The sequence below is a fragment of the Sus scrofa genome, chromosome 13, assembly GCF_054392235.1.
Source record: "Sus scrofa isolate SSC_HxYL_T2T_F1_AM1 chromosome 13, Sscrofa_HxYL_maternal_Yorkshire_Landrace_v2.0, whole genome shotgun sequence".
NCBI lineage: Eukaryota > Metazoa > Chordata > Mammalia > Artiodactyla > Suidae > Sus > Sus scrofa.
The window spans coordinates 139545381-139567764 of NC_139395.1; the positions used below are offsets into that span (position 1 = coordinate 139545381).

The 22384-nt window shown below is 44.7% G+C and overlaps 1 protein-coding gene across 50 annotated transcripts in view; it reads left to right on the forward strand.

Moving 5' to 3' along the window:
• ST6GAL1 (ST6 beta-galactoside alpha-2,6-sialyltransferase 1) overlaps positions 1–22384 on the forward strand; it is a 164760-nt gene that overhangs the window by 118558 nt on the left and 23818 nt on the right. For 22 of the 50 annotated variants that reach the window (XM_084990673.1, XM_084990669.1, XM_084990663.1 and 19 more), the window contains 2 exons: positions 6769–7426; positions 15840–15937. In XM_084990673.1, coding sequence (XP_084846799.1) covers positions 6820–7426; positions 15840–15937 — 705 coding nt within the window. In that variant the 5' untranslated portion in view covers positions 6769–6819. Of the gene's footprint in view, positions 1–9; positions 147–2732; positions 2847–5549; positions 5621–6768; positions 7427–15839; positions 15938–22384 lie in introns of those variants that run through there. The other 28 variants (XM_084990674.1, XM_084990655.1, XM_084990659.1 and 25 more) reach the window with 7 other exon arrangements.

Here is a 22384-nt window from a genome sequence, read left to right on the forward strand (position 1 = left end):
CTTTTATTTACTTATTTTTGATCATTCTGAGAGAAGTGAGTCTTGGCCACCAGACCCAATAAACCAAACATCCCTCCCATGGAGAATTGTGCTGGTTCTTGAGGACCTGGAGGGCCTGCCGCCCCAGGGGAATGAGCCAGAAGCAGGTAAGGAACACCTAGAGGAGAGGGGTATGGAGGCAACATGGCAGTTTATGTTTTATTCAGAAATGACATAGTGAAGTGTGCCAGCAGGGGTCACAGAGTCTCAATGTCTGGCCACAGCTTTGGTGTTTTCTTCCTTCCTTCCTTCCTTCCTTCCTTTATTTATTTTAGTTCTTAGTCAATGAGGGGTGACAACAGCTGGTTTGCCTATTTCTATAAACCATATATGTATTTATAAAATATAAAATACTTGAAGTTATTCCGTAAATCAGTCTACCTTTTAAAAGAACCTACTATGTGCTAGGCCCCGCCTTTGGTACTGGGCATGTATCGATGACTAGCCCCCGGGGTGGGAACCATCCTTTGGCTGGGATTTTCTGTTGGTTCAGTGTTGGCTTGTTCTCTGTAGGTAATAAAGTGAGTTGTTATTTATTCTTCTGGAAGCCTAGTGGGGATTGTGAGTATTCGTTGAGACAGTCCCATCGGTTCAATAATCCTTTATTGAATACCTACCATGTTCCAGGCACTGTGTGGAGCACTGGGGTTTCAGAAGTGAGCCAGGAGAGGTTTCCCTTGAAGCTCTAGATGCCAGCTGGTGGGCTTGGAGCCTCAACAGAGGGTGGTGGTCAAGAGAGCTGGGAGCCTTCATGTGAGCTTTCAGATGAGTTCCCTGGGGCACTCATGGCAGAGCACTGGCCTGAGGCTGTCTTAAAGCTGTAGGACTGTGTTGTGGCTGAGTGTTTGGGGAACTCTTCCTTCCTGGAAAACTCAGCCTTGGAGGATAGGTGCTAGCAGGAAGCTCTTCTGGGTCTCAGCTCAGGGAGCCAGCGAACCAAGCTCCACTTCCCTACCCCCTGTCTTATTTCACCCAGGCAAATAAAATCTAAGTCCCAATTCTTCCATTTCCAAATCACTCTAGCAACTTTGAAAATTATCTATATTTTCAAAACTTTAGGTTTATTTCCCTGGTGGTCTGGCAGTTAGGACTCAGCACTTTTACTGCTGGGGCCTGGGTTCAATCCCTGGTCTCGGAACTGAGATCCAACATCAAGCCACTGCACACCTGTGGCCAAAACCAAATAACCAAACAAATAAACAAAATAGACCAAAAAAAAGAAAAAAAAAGGGAAAACTTTAGTTTTTTCAGCTATAAATGGAACTAGTAAAATTTTCTCTGCTCATCTCACAGGGCTATATTTGGTCTCATAAACCTAAGTACATGAAAGGGTTGCCTGAGTGGTCAAACAGTGCAACGTGAGTAATGTCAGTGCTGAGGGTTAGGGTGATTTTCTGTGACTGTCTGGCAGATTAAGTTGCCTCTCCAGTGACTCTGCTTTCTGAGTCGTGGTTGGTCCACACTGACTTTTCACAGTGCTTTTTCACAGATGCCTGTCTTTTAGTGCAAAGACCAATCACTTTTAGTCACACAGAGCTGGGTTGGAATCCTGGTTCTAGCACTAGTTAGCTATTGACTTTGGAGAAGCCCTTAATTGTGTGGAGCCTCAGTTTCTCCATTTTCTTAAGAGTTGCTGTTAGTATCTAGCCCATCGTGGTACAGTAAGAATTAAGTGCAATGAAGCAGGTAAAGTGCCTACCAGATAGTTGGTGCTTCTGAAATCCTACTTTCCTCTCTCTCCTGGTTTTTCTTCCGTTGTCATAGAGTCCTGTGATTAGCTGTGTTAGGTGTCTGGGGAAATTGAATTGCTTCGGTTTCTGATGATGCCACAAGCCCCTCCCCCATCTCATGATCTTAAGTTTGAATTCTCCCTCTGTGTACGTTTCATCACTTCCAAAACTTGAGCACCCAAGGCAGGATCCTTCCCAGAGCCACTGGTTCCTGAAGTCTAGGGTGGTGGTAACCACTGTTCGGTGGATTCCAGGAATGGTCCAGATGCCACTTAAAGAATATCAGTGAAGTAGGATCAAGACAGTAGAGTAGGAAGACCCTGAGCTCACTTCTTCCCATGGACACGCCAAAACTATAACTACATATAGAACGACTTTTTTCTAAGGAGGACCTGAAGACTACAATAGTTTTACAATCAAGGATATAAAGAAAAAAAAAAAAAAACACAGCAAGGAGGGGGTAGAGTCAGGACCCACACACCTGGCAGGTGATCCACAGCAGAAGGGGTATCACAAACTTGGAGGTCCTTCCTAACAAAGTGTTCAAGCCACCTTGGGGACCCTAGCCCTGGGGACTAGCACCAGGAAGATGAGACCCCTCAACCTGTTTTGTGCACGTGTGTGTGTTTGTGTGTGTGTGTGTGTTCCAATGAAGCTTTGTTTACAAAACAGCCAGCTGACAGATTTGGTCCTTGGCTGTAGTATGCTGACCCAGGCTCTAGTGTATTAACTCTGTGATGGCAGATTCTTGTTTTGTGCCCTGTCAAACCTCCAGGGCCTGGAACTGTACCCTTAATCGTTTGTTGTTGAGTGAATGAATGAATGAATGCGTGGAGTTAGGGGTTAGCTGGAGTTGTGAGGATTATGGACATGTCATATTAAATTCCTGACATGTAGGAAGTGCTTGCTTATGTTTGCTGAATAATTCATCTGCTGTCTCTTCACTCTGTACTGTACATCCAGATGCCGGTCAAAGAAGGACTGGTTGGCACCCAGGTCATAGTCGAAGTGTGTGGCCTCCTCGGGCTTCCTCCAGCCAGCCAGCCACGACCCCAGCAGAGTGCGCAGCATTGAGTGGTATGTGTCATGGCACATGCCGCCCACGTTGATCAAGCTTTTGCCACGGTTGCCACTGCCGCTGCCAGCAGCCTGGGGCATGGCTCGGCACTCCCTCCCCTAGGCTGGCTAGGTGCCGGGCTGCGCAGACTGCTGCTATAGCAGCAGTGCAGCAAGAACTGGGGTGACTGCAGTGGTGGCGCCAGCTGCTGTTTGCTGGCCCACTGGTGCCCACAGAAGGACTCCTTCAACTGGTTTTGAAAGCCAGTGGGGTTATGAGCGGGAGAGCTGGAGCGCTGTCAGAAACTGAGACTATGCTCATGAAGGGCTTGGGCATGAGCTTACTTGCTCCCAGTCTCAGTGTGAGCCGGTGGGCTGAAAAGCAGCCGGCCCTCTAGCCAGCCCGCCAAGGCCTCACCAGCACACCCCTAGCCTCCTCCTCAGCCTGTACCTGGCTTCTCAAACTGTCCCCCTTTGCCAAGGCAGCAGCCCCTCATATGCCCTGGGAGAAGTCTTGGCCCATGCAGGGCTGCAACCATTTCTCATACCATGTACAAAAATAAACTCAAAATGTATTAAAGACTTAAATGTAAGACCTGAAACCATAAAACTCCTAGAAGGAAATATAGGAAGTATGCTCTTCGACTTCAGTTTTTTTTTTTTTTTTCTTTTCTTTTTAGGGCCACACGCTCAGCATTTGGAGAGTCCCAGGCTAGGGGTCTAATCAGAGCTACAGCTGCCGGCTACACCACAGCCATAGCAACACCAGATCTAAGCCATGTCTGCGACCTACACCACAGCTCACAGCAACGCCGGATCCTTACCCCCCTGAGCGAGGCCAGGAATCAAATACAAAACCTCATGTTTTTCTAGTTGGATTCATGTCCAGTGTGTCAGGACAGGAATTCCTGACTTCAGTCTTAATGATAATTTTTGTTGGATCTGGCTCCCCAGGCGAGGGAACCAAAAGAAAAATTTAAAAATGGAACTACATCAAATTAAAAAGCTCTTGTGCAGCAAAGGAAACCCTCAACAAAATGCAAAGGCATATTATTGAATAGCAAAAGACATTTTCAAAGGATAATCTGATAAGGGGTTAATATCCAAAATAGATAAAGAACTCATACAATTCAATATCAAACAAACAATCTTTCCAATTTAAGAATGGGCAGGGGATCTGAATAGACATTTTTCCAAAGAAGACATACGGATGGTTGACAGGCAAATGAAAAGATGGTCAACATCACCAATCATCTGAGAAATGCAAGTCAAAACCACAATGAGATAGCACCTCACACCTGTCAGAATGGCTATCATTGAAAAGACAAGAAATAACAAGTGTTGTCGAGGATATGGAGGAAAGGGTACACTTTTGGTGGGGATGTACATTGATGCCTCTACTATGGAAAATAGTATTGAGTTTCCTTAAAAAATTAAAAATAGGATCACCATGTGATCCATCAGTTCCACTCATGGGTATTTATCCTAAGAAAACAAAAACACTAATTCAAAAACTTTATGCACGCCAATGTTCATTGCAGAATTATTTACAATTTACAATTGCCAAGATATGGAAACATCCCGAGGGTCCATCAACAGATGAATGGATAAAGATGAGATACACACACACACACACACACACACACACACACACACACACACACGAATGTTACTCAGCCGTAAAAAGAATGAAATCTTGACTTTGTGATATGGATGGGCCTAAAAGGGTATTATGCTAAGTGAAATAAGTTAGACTGAGAAAGACCAATACTATATGGTTTCATTATATGTGGAATCTAAAAAACAAAACAAAGAAATAAATATAACAAAACAGAAACAGACTCACAGATACAGAGAACAAACTCGTGGTTGCCAGAAGGAAGGGCGATGGGGGAATGGGTGAAATGGGTAAAGGGGATTTGAAGTACAAGGTGCCAGTTATAAAATAAAAAGTCACAAGGATGTAATGTAGCACACAGGGATTACAGGCGATTATATTGTAATAACTGCATGGTGTGTAATCTATAAAAGTATTGAATCACTGTGTTTTACACCTGCAACTAATACATCATAGTATAAGTGAACTATGCTTTGATTACAATTATTCTTCACTTATACTTGATGAAGGACCTGAAGTTCAGGTTGACGAGCCATGGCCAGTGCTCCACTCTGCCATCCTTTGCTGTCCCACATTTCCTCCACATGGCCCTCATGCCCAGAGGCTGCTCTAACCTTCTGTGCCCGTACATTTACCTAGTTCTAAGCCCACTAACGCCATTCTTGTTTGGCTCTCCCAGCACTCAGTGAACGAGACAGGGCAGAGATGATTACTCCACAGCAACCTAGGTGCAGAGAGGTTAAGAGACTTGCCTAAGGTCACCTAGCATGGGGACAAGAAGCCAGGTTTTGTGATACCCAGTTCAGTATTCCTACTTATCCTGGGTATCCTTAGGAGCAGGCTTTGTAGAAATGGACTGTAGATTCTTAATCCATTAGCAAAACCCGGGGGGTGTTATCTTAGACTCGTTAAGGTAAGTAACCTTAGTTACTTCGGGGAGAATTTAATGTTTCCCAGAAAAATACATTGTTTGAGTTCAAAGTGCTTCCATTTTCTGTTCAGTTTCACAATAAATTCTGGGAAAACGAAGTAGGTCTTTACCCAGATACAAACGGGACTGTTTAGGCTCTATTTGCTTAGTGAAATCCGTTTTTTGGAACTTTCAGATGTTCTGTCCATGGCATTGTGAAAGGGTTGTGGATTATGGAATCAAGTGCACTTGGATTTGAATCTAACGGTACTGTTTTACTCAGCTCTGTGGTCCTGGGCATTTCTCTTAACGTCTCAGAGCCTCTGGTAGCTATTTGATAAAAATGGAGATTATAGCACCTTCATGGCTGGTGACAGGGCCTTTCTGCACAGCAAAGAAGCTGCCTTTCGTATTAGATTATTATAAACATGGCGCTCACTGAAGTTGTAGACCACAGTGCCCCTGAATTATGATTAAGTTAAATGAAATAACATCTTTTGTGCTCAATGCATTTTTAATTTCATTTCCTTAATTGGTCATATGTCTGCTATCTTACCAAGAGTTCTTACTTTCTACCATGAGGTGAATCAGTTTCCTGCTGTTTGCTAGGACTCTTGCAGAACGCCATAAACCTGAATGTTATGTTGTGAAGCAAACCCTTGGTTTTCTTCTCATGCAGAAGTCCCGCATCACAGCCCTTAGAGAGATGCATCACAAACCTGTGACACTGTGGCGAGAAGTCTCTTTCTGGCCATTTTGAAACAATGGGCTGGTTGGGGTTTTTGGATGCTAACTATTATATCTGGAATGGCTGGGCAGTGGGGCCCTTCTGTGCAGCACAGGGAACTGTGTGTAATTGGGTCACTTTGCTGTATAATAGGAATAGAAGAAACATTGTAAATCAACTATATTTTAATTAAAATTTTTTTTTAAAAAAAAGGATGCTGGCCCTTTTTAGGGAGTGTGGGTTTTTGTGATGTAGACCCATCAGTTTTTTCTACCTTTTTCTTTTAGTTTCTCAAGTTATTTATGCCTTCATGGAACAAAGAGTATAAGACTCTAGGAACCGCATGTGTAAGATGTGGTTCCAGATCTCAAGAAGCTCAGCGAGCAGCCAGCGAGCTAGACCAAGACACGTCGAAACTAAGAGTCAGGGTGTGCAAAGGGGTGGTGGGAGGGTCTGTAAAATGCTCAGGGAGGAAGACGGCAGTGTTTGAGGACAGCTCTCTACATTTTAAGCCCAAACTGAGGGTGACTTTTTGAGAGTTGCTGCAGATTGTGGACCTGGTAGGAGCGACATCTGGGCTAGAATTCAATGCTTGTCACTCTAAAGCCATTGCTCAGTCCATCATTACTTTCAGATTTTCTTTATATCTTTTTTTTTTTTTTTTTGCCTTGTCTCACTCTTGTTTCAGGCCTGCTTTTCTGCTCAGGACAGAGTGGTTTCCTTGAACACATCTTTCATTATGATTCACACCAGCTTGAAGAAAAAATTCAGCTGCTGCCTGCTGGTCTTTCTCCTGTTTGCGATCATTTGTGTGTGGAAGGAAAAGAAGAAAGGGAGTTACTATGAATCCCTTAAATTGCAAACCAAGGAGCTCCAGGTGCTGAGGAGTCTGGAGAAACTGACTCCAGGGTCTGGCTCCCAGTCTGCATCCTCCAGCGGCACCCAGAACGCCCAAAGAGGCAGCCAGGCCCTCGGCAGTCCCAGTAGCCCAGCCAAGGCCAAGCCAGAGGCCAGCTTCCAGGTGTGGAACAAGGACAGCTCTTCCAAAAACCTTATCCCTAGGCTGCAAAAGATCTGGAAGAATTACCTGAGCATGAACAAGTATAAAGTGTCCTACAAGGGGCCAGGGCCCGGTGTTAAGTACAGTGCTGAGGCCCTGCTTTGCCACCTCCGGGACAACGTGAACGTTTCCATGGTAGAAGCCACAGATTTTCCCTTCAATACCTCTGAATGGGAGGGTTACCTGCCAAAGGAGAACATCAGGACCAAGGCCGGGCCGTGGGGCAGGTGTGCTGTCGTCTCATCAGCGGGATCTCTCAAGTCCTCCCAACTGGGTCGAGAAATAGGTGGGTTCTGGGGTGTTACGACGGTTATCTGAGCAGCCAGAGCCCAGGGGACTGGGGGTGTGGCTCCATGGGATGGGCAGATTGGGCCTGGATCAGTGTTTTCAGCTGTCCTTCAAGAGTCAGAGGTGCCATGGGGACCACTGAGAGAATGAGGAGCCAGACTTCTAGCATCTTGATCAATTAGAACAGCTTTATTCTTGTCTGTCTTAAACCCAGGTGTTGTACAGAAGACTTTATTTAAAAAGAAAGTTCCACTGCTCTCAATAAGCAAAAGTCTACACTGGTATTTAAAGATATTTAAAGCATAGGTCTCTACTTTAGCTTCGGGTCTTGAAGTTCTGTACATCTACTGATTAATTAGCAACTAACTGTTTCTTTTGGCCTCCAATACCTGGGTAATTTTTGGTTTTTCTTTTTGAAAACGGGGAAGTGTAGACCAACTTCAGGAGGTTCATGAATCCCTAAAATCATGTGCAAAAGTAGGGCTGATTAGGCGTGTGTTTGATGTGTGTGTATATGTGTAATCAGTCTGCTTTTTTCCAAAGATAGAGTCCACAGCTTTCAGTTGCTTCTCAGAGGGGGCCGTGACCCCCCCAAAAGGTTAAAAATCAATAGTCAGAATATATCAGTTTGCTTTTCTTTTCTTCTTGTCTTTTTTTTTTTTTTTTTTTTTTTTTTTTTTTTTTTTTTTTAAGGGTCACACTCACAGCATATGGAAGTTCCCAGGCCGAGGGTCGAATCTGAGCTGCAGCTACCAGCCTACACCACAGCCACAACTACGCAGGATTTGGGCAGTGTCTTTGACCTACACCACAGCTCACAGAAATGCCGGCTCTTTAACCCACTGAGCGAGGCCAAGGATCAAACCCACATCCTCATAGATACTAGTCAGGTTCGTTACCGCTGAGCCGTGACAGGAACTCCTCAATTTGCTTTTCTTGAAATCCTTCACAGTTTCTGCTTTTTTTTTTTTTTTTTTTCTTTCTTTTTTTCTTCTTAGGGCCATACCTACAGCATTTAGAGGTTCCCAGGCTAGGGGTCGAATCTGAGCTACAGCTGCCAGCCCACACCACAGCCACAGCAACACAGGATCCCAGCCACGTCTGCGACCTACACCACAGCTCATGGCAACACCAGATCCTTAACCCACTGAGCGAGGCCAGGGATCGAACCCGTAACCATGGTTCCTAGTTGGATTCCTTTCCACTGCGCCATGACAGGAACTCTGAAATCCTTCGCAGTTAATAGAGATAGATATATTAGGGATAAATTAGGCATTTAGGATTAACAGATACACACTACTATGTTGAAAATAGGTAATCAACAAGGACCTATTGTGCAGCACAGGGAACTGTATTCAATGCTTCGTAATAACCTATCTGGGAAAAGAACTGGAAAAAGTGATTCCATTTTTTAAAAGTAATTCAGTTTATCTGCATCACTGTGCTGTACACCTGAAACTAACACAACACTGTGAATCAACTGTACTTCAATTCAAAAAATAAACTTAAAAAATCAATTAAAAATACTGGAAGTTTATCCAGATTGATAAACATGTATACCACACAGTGCTATGGATTTGCTTAAGTCTCCTGAAGGATTTCCCGTATTTTGAGAGAATGTGTTTTCCATTAGTGTGAAATGAATCAGGCTAAAGAAAGCAAAGCACAGGAAGCCTCGCTCTTCTGTCAGGCTCTGGAAGGTGCTGGAGCAGGTGAGGTCATATGTCTCCTTTTTTATTTCCTTCGTGTGACTGCCAGGAAAAATGGTCTGAAACCAAGCACAGGCTCTCAAAAGAAGAAAAGTAGTCCCAAATTGGATCCTCTAGAGCAGAAAGAAGTGGTGAGATCACATTTTATATGTCCCCAATAGGCAACACTTTGGAATAAAAGCTGCCAAGATAACCAGCCCCACCCCAACTTCTGCTTTTGCTTTTTTGGTTTCTTTTGGACTTCGTTTTCTGGAAACAGAATATAATTGGGCTTTGTTCATCCATAATGGAGTGAAATGTCTTTCTTTCTTCCCCATGTTTGCTCTTTAATGGGAGTGTTTAGAATATTCCAGGTGTTAGCTGATCCCTTTCTTCGAGTCATCCCTGTCTGCCTGGCGGGGATTGTGTTGAAGTTTCAGGCAGAGCCTACTACTTCCACGAACTGGAACTATAATCTTTATTTGTGGGCACATCATAAAACTTTGGAGCCATTTATCCAAACATTAATTAAAGTAGTCTTTTCTATAGACCGCAGTTATAATTTCAAGTATATGTTTCCACAGAAGCACTTTGATCCTGAGAGCTAATGAAAATTGCATGCTAGACTTCAAATGTTCTTCCTTTTATAAGGTGTTTCTTTTACCTTCCTTTTATAGGGTATTTCTTAAAGTCTAGCAGATAACTTTCAGAAATTCATTCATGTATTCTTTTATTCATTCGTGGATTCGTCAACAATGCCAAAAAGGAACTTAGACTATAAAGAAGAAAGTGAAAGGAAAGGCCCTTTGTTAAAGGCCTCCGAGCTTGCCAGACACAAAGCCTTCCCACCACACCTGGAATTTGCCTAGCTTGTTCCCAGCTGTTGAACATATCAGATGGTTTCAAATTGTTTGCTCTTATAAATAACACTGCCAATGAAGTTTTTGTGAAGGTAACTTAAGTGACTGCTGCTGACACCCAAAGGGGAAATATCCTCAGGATCTAGGATAGGGGCTCGAAGACCAAAGAAAGACAGGTTTTAAGGCTCGTTTTTTTTTTTTTTTTCCTGGTCCATTACAAAATTGTTTACCAGAGGGTTTATAATAATGTGCTATGTCTCCAGAGGTCCCACAAACCAGCCAGTGGTGGGCAGAGTCATTGTCACTTGATTTTGATATGTATATGTATAAAGTATCTCAGATTTGTTTGAATATTTATGTCAAGCAATAACATTTTAAAAATTCTATAACTCATAGGAGTAACAGTTGTTGTGCACTTGCTGTGTTCCTGACAAGTCTTGCTCTTTTCATCCTTCCAGTAATCCTATGAGGTCGTATGATTATTGTTCCCATTTTACTGATGAGCTAAGTGGTGATGCTCAGAGAGGTGACACAACTGGGTAATAGCAGACTGGGGCTTGAAACTGGGGTGTTTGACTCCAAGGCCCCCACGCTTAGCCTAACTTCTGCTCTTGCTTCTCATGGCAACTGCAACTTTATAATAATGGATGAAACCCTTGCCAGGTTAAAATAATCCCTTGGTATTCTTGCTGACTTGCTCACCTAGAAGAAAGGAGAAGCGTATTCTGAGATGCGGCAGAGGCTGCATGGGGAATAAGTGCAGAGTATGTTTAAGCATCATGAATAATCCTATTCGGCTGGGAGGTGGGGCCCCGTAGGGGGAAGAGGGCTGAGGAATAAGGTCAGAAAGGTAGCCGGGGATCAGTTCTTAAGAGAACATTGACGGTCGGTCATGATGAAGAGTTTGGATTTTGTTCTTTAAGCCATGGAGAGCCCTAGAATGCTCTTGAGTAAGCAAGTGATGGGATATGTGTGTTTTGTAGAGATTTCTAATTTCTCCGAGTCCACTTCTCTATGGGGACTGCTGTATAGTCTCTCTGCTGTTAGGCTGTTGCCACATGCAAGTGAGAGGGGCCAGGCCTGTTGAGCAATGGTCTGATCTGAGAGGCATCATGAGGTAGAAGAGACAGGACTTGGTTTTAACTGGAAAGGACCTTGAGTGAGAGGCAGGAGCCAGGGTCTCTGGCCTGCCAACAGGCTATGTCCTGTCACAGGGGAGCCTGCTTCTGCAGCAGGACAGACTTCCTCTCAGGCGTGCTGAGCCTGAGGTGTTTGCCGAATTCCCTGGCCAGATATCTGTGCGATTGGGCATTGGCTTCCAGGAAAGGGTCAGGGTGGGAGATTGGATTGAGAAGTCATTGTATCAAGGAGAGCGTTGTAGCCCAGGAAAGAGGACTAATGAGAAAACTGGGAAAAAATGTACATTTGAAGGACAGGGAAGAAGAAGGACGAGCAAAAAATAAAATTCAGAAGGTCCAATGAATGAGAAGGGCTGAAAGAGAAGTGGGTGGTACCATATGATGGAAAGCAATGGGGGATGGAGTTTGGGCATATTTGGGGGCAGATGGAGTTTTTAGGCAGAGGAGAGCTGGGAAGACACCCTTGGATTGAGTAGCTTAGAGAGCATGGTTGATTGATACAGGGGTCAGCAAACTTCCCATAAAGGGCCAGATGGTGAATATTTTTGGCTCGGAGGACATAATAGTGTCTTTCACAATAATGCAACTCTCCTATTCTGGTGCAAAATCAGCCATAGACAGTAGTAAATGAATGTACTTGGCTATGTTCCAATAAAACTTTATCTGCAAGCGTGGGACAGGTCAGATTTGGCCTGCAAGCCATAGTTTGCCAGCCCTGAGCTGTAGCATATCTAGTTTTCCTAACCAGAATCAGAATGTAGTCTTCTATAAATGGTTATATGATCCATTAATCTAATCAGAAAATATAAAACATATCTGAAATGATATGTTATATGATCCATTAATCTAATCAGAAAATATAAAACATATCTGGTTCAAAAAGGGATAAAATTTCTTGCACCATAATTACTAGCTATTTAGAGTTACACCTGGAGGCAGTAGATTTTGATGTGTTTATGATTATGTTAACGAGCTGATTCTATTGAATTTTCTAGGCATGCTGTCATATCGTGTGATTTAGTTCTTCCTTTTCTAATTTGCCTCTTTTTCTGCTTTCCAATTCTAAGTGGAAGGGCCCTGTTTTCTACAGCCTTCTCCCTTACAAGGCTTGTTGACGGGATCCCAGTTGTTGGGGATTTTTCCTGGTGTTTTGCTAGAGACCTCTTTGAGTTTGAAATTTTTTTTAGTTTTCAGTAGCGATAGCAAGGGAAGCTTGGTAAACAAGGATCCTGTCCCCTCTCCTTATGAGCCCAAATTTGATGACCTGTTTTAAAGTTTTCTTCTTTGATTTTTTGAAAATCTTTAGAATAAAATCCCAATTTCATACCTGGCCTCCATAGACTATATGATCTGCTTTCTGCCAACTTATTTCATTACATCTTTTATTTTCCTTTCTCTCACTTGTGTGCAGCCAAATCCTTACCCTCCTTGGGGTCTTGACACTGCTGCATCTTCTGGCTAGCATTTACTTTTCTGGGCCCTCCCAGGCCCCGTGGGTCTCAGCTCAGAGGCAGCCCCGGAATCATTCCTCTTTTTAAAGGAGATTCCTTTGGGGTCTCTGTTACACAGCTCAATTTATTTGTGCCACGGTATTTAAAAAGATTTTTTTTAATGAAGTATAGTTGATTTACACTGTTTCAGGTGTATAGTAAAGTGATTCAGTTATGTGTGTGTGTGTGTGTGTGTGTGTGTGTGTAATGTATTCTTTTTCAGATTCTTTTCCATTATAGGTTATTATTTTGTGCTATGGTGATAATCACAATCTATAATTATCTTGAATATAGGTGGTTGTGCTTATTTATTGCCTCTCTCCTTGCAGTATGTTTTGAGGTCTTGAGGGGCAAGGACTCTGTTTTTCTCGCTCACAACCATTGTTTCCAACTCCTAGAACTGTGCCTGGCAGAGAGTAGGTGCTTTTTCAGTATTTACTGAAGGAACAAAATCATTCTCCTTTCTCGTGGTCAATACCAAGGACCCATCCTAAGTCTCCTATGCGGGGTGTTCTTCACCTGCCCCCCTAAATCCACTCTTCAACTCTGTGCCCAGGAATTTGAAATCTGGACTGTGTCACCTGGGTGTCCTTGCCCTCTGGCTTTTATTTGGGACCAGACAATAGAAGCACTGGTACAAAAAAAATAAAATAAAATAAAAAAGAAGAAGCATGGTATAACACTGAGAAGAAGAAGATGGAGAGTGAGGCTGGGGTGCCTGTGGCCCCCCCCACCCCCCCCTCTCTTTGCCAGGTAACCACAGGCTGCTTCTCTCCCTTGACTAAAAGTTTCAGCCCTTTTCAAGCAGCCCTCTCTGTTCCTGAGCCCTACTCACTCCCTTTCCCTTCTAGGCCTGGAAGTCAGAGGGAGGAGAAAGAGAGGTTGGGGTGTTGATTCCCTCTTAGAGCTGCATCCTCCTAAAGGCTGTGGTTCGTGCCAGGGTGGCCTTCGTCCACTCGGGTCTCCGCTCCCCCTGCTGTGTCAAGTGTAGAGGTGGGACTGCTTTCCTGCTGGAGCCAACTCCAGGGTACTGTCCCAATCCTTGGTGAGTTCTACCTTGTTAAACTCTACTTACAACTTTGTAAATAGTTCTTTTTTCCTACTTTCAGTTACTCCATTTGAGCTTGTCATTGTCTCTTGGTCTTTTGGCTAAGATCAAATGTGGAGCTTGTCACGCTTTTCTTTTCTTATTTTGACCACAACCACTCCATGCAGAAGTTTCTGGCCCAGTGATCAAACCTATGCCAGAGCAGTGACCTGACAGTGGTGACAATGCCAGTCCTTAACTCACTGAGCCACCAGGGAACTCCTTATCTTTCTTTTCTATTAAGATGCTCAGATTGATCATTTATTCACCTGTTAAATGGGAACATCGGCTAAGTGAGTTTCTTTTCTTTTTATATGCATCCATGGCATATGGAAGTTCCTGGGCTAGGGATTGAATCCCAGCTGCATCTGTGACCCACACCCCAGCTGCAGCAATGCTGGATCCTTTAACCCCTGAGCTGGGCTGGGGATAGAACCTACACCTCCACAGCAACCTGAGCCACTGTGGTCAGATTCCTAACCCTCTGCACTACAGCAGAAACTCCTAAGTGAAACTGCTAATGAATCATTTCTGATTCATTTATGATTCATGGTCACTTTTGAAAAACCTAATTCCAATAAAACTTTTGCAATCTGAGTTGTGTAAAGATATACTTCCAGCTCTATTTGCCGTTCTGTGTGCCTGTCCTGTAATCTGATAGTGTTTGAACTATGCACGTCTCATGTAACTTTCAAACTATCTTGATAAAATTTTGTCCTAGGATTGAGGACAGGGTTGTTTTTGTGAATCAGATGTCTAGATTCCTGAGGTTTTGGATATACATTAGAATTGAGATAAAGGGAGGGCTTTCCTCCTTACTTCTGTGGGGAGTCTCCTTTTAGGTCCTCTTATATTGGGCCAAAATCCACCCCTACCCTTCCCCTGATGCCACCTTTGTGCCTGAAGAACAAACCCACACAGAGAGAACTAGAACAACAGAGGATTGGGCTGACCTACCGATTTTGTGCAGATTTCAGCCCTGAGCCAAAGCTTATTTGATCAAAGAGCTTGAGATGAGCTCTCATAGGATCACAGGGCTTCAGGGTTAGGATGGATCTTAGAAGTCATTGCTTCCCTCTCTCATCAGATTGGTCACTGTTGGGCAGAGAATCACCTCCAAGTCTTCCAAACTCTGCTTGAACAGCTACAAGGATAAGGACCAAGAGCTGGGGAGTGAGTAGATTTTGAAAAAAGATGGTGTGTTTGATCTTGGCTGGACTTAAGTCATTGTTTCTGACAAAGAGGTTTGTTGTTGTTGTTGTCGTTGTTTGTTTGCTTGCTTTTTTTTACAGCTGCACCTGAGGCATATGGAAACTCCCAGGACAGGGGTCAAATCGAAACTGTAGCTGCCAGCCACAGCCACAACCACAGCAATGCATCTATGACCTACACCACAGCTCATGGCAACACTGGATCCTTAATCCACTGAGCGAGGCAGGGATTGAACCCACAGCCTCATGGATACTAGCTGGGTTCATTACTGCTGAGCCAGGATGGGAACTCCAGTTTTGTGGGGTTTTTTTAAAATAGAAAACATGGGGTTTAGTTTAGTTCTATGGCCTCTCATTCCATCACCAGCACCCAGGTCTGTGACCCTTCCTGGGCCTCAGGTTCCTAAATGGAACACATGGGGAGTTGTCTCAGATGCCACAGTGAGTCCCTCCCATTGGCCAAGCACCGCGAGCTTTGCAGAGTGCTATGGGGTGCTTTGCACTGTGGGATAGACCAAGCTTATTGGTAACTTCATTGTTCTGACAGGGATAGAAGTGTGACCTACTGGTAATATTGAGAGAATATATATGGTTTTCTCCTCTGGTAACTGGAAGAGTGTTTCTACTAGAAGCAGAGCACTGGCCCTGTGCCTGTTTTTCCTGTGCCTGGACACACTGGCATCAATGAATGCATTTCAGGAATACCACCAGGTGGTCCTCTTTAGCCTTTGCCATGGTTGAGCAGACAGGTGGTCATCTCTGTCTGTGAACTTTTCTTGACTGCCCCATACAGACTGGTCATTTCCTCTGGGTGCCCTGACGCGACAAAGACTGGCAAGTAGAATTCTCTTGCCCCGCCCTCCCTCCCGCCAGAACTTCTCCCTCTATGCCCCACTGATGCTCATCACCTGTGTTCTCTTTCCTTGTGGTTTCTAGATGATCATGAGGCGGTCCTGAGGTTTAATGGGGCGCCCACCGCCAACTTCCAACAAGATGTGGGCACGAAGACCACCATTCGTCTGATGAACTCTCAGGTAAAGTTTCTTCTGTGCAGACACTCAGCGAGAGAAGTTTCCTGCCACAGACATGGACAATGCTGGGTAGAGTGAATGCAGAGACCCTGCCTCTCGGTAGCTAAATGATCGTGAAGTTACTTCTGTCTCAGAGAGAGGGGAGAATAATAATACCTCCTCACTGGGTTGTTGTGAGGGATATGTGAGAAAATCCACTGAGTGTGAAGTAGAAAGTATTTCCTAGGAATGCATCCGAGCCATCAGCTTAATTACATCCCATGCACTTTCCTGAGTCTTGGATTCCTCAGTTGGAGACAGTGATTCCATGACCCACCCTGGTGCCGTGGTCATGGGAAAGCCTCGGTGGCATGAGTCTGCATTAATGGAGGTGTCCAGTGCCCAGAGAAAGCCAAGTTCTGCTGTCCCTGTGGCCACAAGGTCACATCCAGAGTGTTGCCTGAGGGACAGCAGAGCAGAGAATAGCCAGGACAGAGGAGTGTCGTGAAAAGTAAATGAAGCCATGAATACAGTCATGCTTTATAGCTTTAAAATGTAATGCAAATACTATAAGATAGCATCACTATGTGCCTACATGTAATACGGCATTAGAATTCAGGTATTACCTCATGCATACTCTTAGACAATTAATTTCCTGAAGTATTTTCAGGTAGCATATGCTGGTTTCTCAGCACAAAGGGGAACTTGAGAAATAACTCTTGCCACAAAGTTCTGTTAATAGATTTAATTAGTGGAAAAAACTGAATTCATTCATATATCAAAAATAGCAGGATAGGGCTATAAGCCCATGCCCTTCACCACCATTGACGTTTGTCTTTTTTTCTGAGTATTCCTGTAAGCCTTGGGTGCGTCTGTGTCAGTGCTTAGGCTCCGTGCCCTTTCTATGGGCCCTAGGCTGTTTCAGCTCTTAGCACCAGGAGAACATGCGTGCCCCACCCCCGCCAGGCCCTCACTTCCGTTTCTCTGTCTGAGTGATCTCTTTCCTGCCTGGTCTTCACCACCACCACCACCACCCACCGATGTTTGTCTTCCTGGCCTTCAGGAACCCAGCAGCTGGGCAGGAGCTGCTTCTGCATGGCCTGCTTTCTGTTTGAGGCCTAGAATCATAGGAATCTTTTCTGAGGGATTTAACTTCTTTGCAAGCGGCCACCATCTTGTTTTCTTTTCTAACACTTTCATTATTATTTAATGGTGGTGTCATTTTCACACTGTAATATCCTCCGGTAGCCTCTAAGTGCTTCTACTGTCTTTGTCCAACCTTGTATCTGGGGTTTTTACATTACTTTTAGGATAAATGATCAGAGGATAGGTTAAAAGAAAGAGATTGGTCAGCACAGGACTCTCTGAAGCAAGGGAACTAGACTTTGAAACATGGGCAGAATCTAGAGAAATAGTAATAGGGAGACGTCCAAACAGTGGGACTGGCAGGACAGAGATGCTCAGAAAATGAGGGGCATTCGGACAGGCAGGTGGGGTGGGGGTGGGGTCTGGGCTTGCCCTGTGCTAGAGAGGGAGACCAGGCTGGAGCTTCATGGCTGCTCAGATCTGGGCAAATGTAGAACATCAGGCTTGGGGTTGGGATGAGGTTTTCCTTCTTTCTCCTCTCCCTTCACTTGCCCCAGTCACAGACACCTGGAGCTGGAGGGCTCCTCAGGGAGCGTTAAAGCCTGACTTCTACTTCTGTGTAAGATAGCACCGAAATATCCAGCAGAAGTGTTTATTTACTCTCCCCTCTCTCCCTCCCTCCTCCCCTCTCTCCCTCCCTCCCTCCTCTCCTCTCTCCCTCACTTTCCTCCCTCCATCTCTTCCCTCCCTTCCTCCTTCCTCCCTCCCTTCCCTCCCTCCTCCAATCCTTTTCCTCCCTCCCTCCCCTCTCTCCCTCTCTCTTCCCCCATCTCCTTCCCTCCCTGCTCCCCTCCTTCCTTCCTTCCCTCCCTCCTTAACCCAGACATGGACAGTGCTGAGTAGAGTGCACTGGTCACTACAGAGACTCTGCAGGTAGCCTGCCTACAGTTGGAACCTGGCTCTGCCTCTCATTAGCTAAACGATCATGGATAAGTTACTTCTGCCTCTGTAAAGAGGGGAGAAGAATAGTACCTCCTCACAGGGTTGTTATGAGGAATATGTGAGAAGATCCATACAAAGCATTTAGTAGCTGGTACTTACACAGAAATGTTAGCTACTCTGATAGTTATGTGGGCAGCATGGAGGTGGGTGTGAAGGGTACAATAGGGAGCAAAACAGACTCAGCCTGTGCTCGTGTTACTTAGAGATATAGTCCAGTCCAACAGACAACCACAAAGGAGCAGGTCATGATGCTACCAGAGCCCATAAAGGGGAACTTTCCCTAGACAGAGCAGCCAGGAAGAGCAAGGAGGTCATTCTTTGCTGTGTAGGAGGAGTAAGGGCGGTGAGAAGGGTGAAGAAGAGCTCTTCAGAAGGGGCGGCAGCATGGAATGGGGCGGGGGTTGGGGGGGAGGCCACGGAGGAAGGGAGTGCAAGGACCTAGGAGGAGGTGGGAGTCTGGGGGCTGTAGAGAGATGAGGCTGGGGGTAAGAAGGAGCCAGGCCACAGTCCTTGCTTTCTTCTCAGAGGCATGACCAGACTTGCATTTTATAAACATCATTGGCTTTATCTGATCTGTGCAGTGGGTGCGGTGGATGGAGAGACACAATTGGGAGGCTCTTGGAATTGTCTAGACTAGGAACGCTGGCAGTTGCACCCGAGTGGAAATGAAAGCGACTGTGAGAAAGGAACGGATCTCAGGGCTATTTTTATGTGCTGTCGACAGGCACTATCTAGTGTTGGGTTGGGTGTCAGGGGTGAAGTGAGAGGGGCCCCAGGTGCACCTGGGGTTCTGGCTTGTGTAACTGGCCGGCTAGAAGCCAGTGAGACCGGAAGGGGGACTTGGAGATGTTTTGGGTTGTGCAGCATTGGGTCAGGGAGGAGGGAGAAAAAATGTGGTTCTAGGGATGGTTGATCTGAGCTGTCTCTTACGTATCTGTGAAGACAGGTCAAGTAGGCAGTTGTACACATGAGCCTGGAGCTGAGTGGAAAGGCTTGGCTGCAGATGAGGACTGTGAATTGTCCATGTGGCAATGAAACAGCGGGACCAGAGGAGAGCACAAGAGGGAGTGTGGAGAGAGGGGATCCATGCGGGGGCTTGGGTGCTGCTGAGAGACCCATGTAGATGAAGACTGAAAAGCATCATGCTCTGCTTAGCAAAACAGAGGCCACTGGTAGAGGGGAGGGTGATGAAGCCAGAAGCCAGACTGGAGTTTAGGGAGGAGTAAGTGAGGAAGGCAAGTGTTGAAAGTTCTTTCAAGAAGTCTGACCCTGAAGTGCAGAGAGAAATAGGGCAATAGCTATAGAGAGTTGACCTTCCAGGGCCAATTTCTGTTCTTTTTCTCCCCCTTTTTCTTTTTAAGGCCACACATGCGGCATATAGAAGTTCCCAGGTTAGGGGTCAAATCGAGACTGCAGCTGCCAGTCTACACCACAGCTCACAGCAATGCTGGATCCTTAACCCACTGAGTGAGTCCAGGGATCGAACCCGTATTGGGTTCCTTACTGGGGAGCCACAGTGGAAACTCCTGTTCTTTTTTAGGTTGGAGAGAACTGAATATGTTTAGAAGTCAATGGAAAGACAGTTATAGAGTTCCCATCATGGCTCAGCAGTTAACGAACCCAACTAGTATCCCACGAGGTTGCGGGTTCGATCCCTGGCCTTGCTCAATGGGTTAAGGATCCTGCATTGCCATGAGCTGTGGTGTAGGTCGAAGACTTGGCTTGGATCTGGCTTTGCTGTGGCTGTGCTGTAGGCCAGCAGTTGTAGCTCTGATTTGACCTCTAACCTGGGAACCTCCATATGCTGCAGCCCTAAAAAGACCAAAAAAAAAAAAAAAGGACAAAATGGTATATTTTAAGTATATTTTAACAAAAAGGAGATTTGAGCAAAGAAAGGTTGAAATTGTCAATGAGGGAGTTCCCGTTGTGGCACAGCAAAAAAAAATCCGACTAGGAAGCATGAGGTTGCAAGTTTGATCCCTGGCCTCGTTCAGTGGGTTAAGGATCCCATGTTGCCATGAGGTGTGGTGTAGGTCGAAGACATGGCTTGAATCTGGTGTTGCTGTGGCTATGGTGTAGGCCAGCAGCTGCAGCTCTGATTAGACCCCTGGCCTGGGAACCTCCATATGCCTCGGGTGCGGCCCTGAAAAAACAAAACAAAACAAACAAACAAACAAAAAAAAAACAAAGAAATTGTCAATGAGGAGAGTGGAGGAGGGAGAATGGAGTTAGGGTCTCCAGGCCATCCCGGTCAATTTGAGCCTGAGGAGCATGGATGCAGAGAGAAAGCAAGCTCTGTGTGCTCAGGGGTCCTATGATCTGCAGACCAGCCAGTTGGCAGCTGCAATCAAGAGCGGAAGCAGGAGTTCCTGTTGTGGCGCAGTGGTTAACGAATCCGACTAGGAACCATGAGGTTGTGGGTTCGGTCCCTGCCCTTGCTCAGTGGGTTAAGGATCCGGCGTTGCCGTGAGCTGTGGTGTAGGTTGCAGACGCGGCTCGGATCCCGCATTGCTATGGCTCTGGCGTAGGCCGGTGGCTACAGCTCCGATTCAACCCCTAGCCTGGGAACCTCCATATGCCGCGGGAGCGGCCCAAGAAATAGCAACAACAACAACAAAGACAAAAAAAAAGACAACAACAACAACAAAAAAACAGCGGAAGCATGCAGGGAGGCTGCACACTCTCCTGGATTCCGGAGGCCCGACCCCACCCCCACCCCCACCCCCGGCAACTCTTCAGGTGTTTAGTTAAGAACTGAACCTCAGTCCTCAAAGAGTCTGAAACTGTAATGTCCAGAAATTACTCTCCTGCATATATATCCAAAGAAAACGAAAGCACTGCTTTGAAAAGTTATGTGCACTTCAGTGTTCATGGCATTATTTACAATAGCCAAGTATGGAAGCAACCTAAGTGTCCATTAACAGATGAATGGATAAAGAAGGTGTGGGGTGTGTACACACTGGAACACTACTCAGCCAATGAAACTCTGCCATTTGCAACAACATGAATGAACTAGGAGGGTCTTATGCTAAATGAAATTAGTATAACAGAGAAAGACAAATACTATATGATCTCACTTATATGTGGAATCTAAAAAACAACAAACTAGTGATTATAATGAAAAGGAAACAGACTCACAAATATAGAAAACAAACCAGTGGTTACCAGTGGGGAGAAGGACTGGGGGGAGGGGCAAGTTAAATGTAGGGGATTAAGAGATACAAACTCATAGTGGTTTTGATTTGCATTTCTCTAATAGTGATGTTGAACACCTTTTCATGTGTTTTTTGGCCACCTGTATGTCTTCTCTGGAGAATTGTCTGTTTAGATTTTCTGCCCATTTTTTTTATGGGGTTGTGTGTTTTTTTTGGTATTGAGCTGTAGAAGGTGTTTATAAGTTTTAGAGATCAATCCCTTGTCAGTTGATTCATTTGCAAAGATTTTCTCCCATTCTGTGGGTTGTCTTTTCATTTTGTTTAGGGTTTCCTTTGCTGTGCAGACACTTGAAGTTTAATTAAGTCCCATTTGATTATTTTTGTTTTTATTGTCATTACTCTAGGAGGTGGATCTGAGAAGATAATGCTCTGGTTTATGTTGGAGAATTTGTCCTATGTTTTCCTCTAAGAGTTTTATAGTATCTGGTCTTATATTTAGGTCTTTAGTCCATTTTGAATTTATTTTTGTGCATGGTGTTAGGAGTGTTCTAATTTCATTCTTTTATATGTGTCTGTCTAGTTTTCCCAACACCACTTATTGAAGGGGCTGTCTTTTCTCCACTGTACATCTTTGCCTCCTTTGTCATAGATAAGTTGATGTAGGTGTGTGGGTTTAATTCTGGGCTTTCTATCCTGTTCCACTGATCTATATTTCTGTCTTTGTGTCAGTACCATATGGTTTTGATCAGTGTAGCTTTGTAGTATAAATACTGACTCCCAGTCTTTGAAAACCTTGTGGTTTCCAAAGGAGACAGGTTCGGGGGGTGGGGGAATGTGCTGGGGGTTTGGGATGGAAGTGCTATAAAATTGGGTTGTGATGATCGTTGTACAACTATAAATGTAATAATATTCATTAAAAAGGATACAAACTACACATATATATATATAGAATAAATAAGCTACAAGGAATACTGTACAGCACAGAGAATATAACCAGTACTTTATAATAAATGGAGTATAACCTTTAAAAATTGTGAATCACTATGTTGTATACTTGAAATTTATACATTATTCTAAATCAACTATATCTCAATAAAAGAAAAGAAACTAAGCCAAGGTAAAGTTGACTGGGAATTAAGAGACAGACCTTAATCATTTTCTCCCTTAGCACTTCCTATGTGAGTGAAGTGAGCAAACTGCTTTATCTTTCTGAGACTCAAGTCTCTTA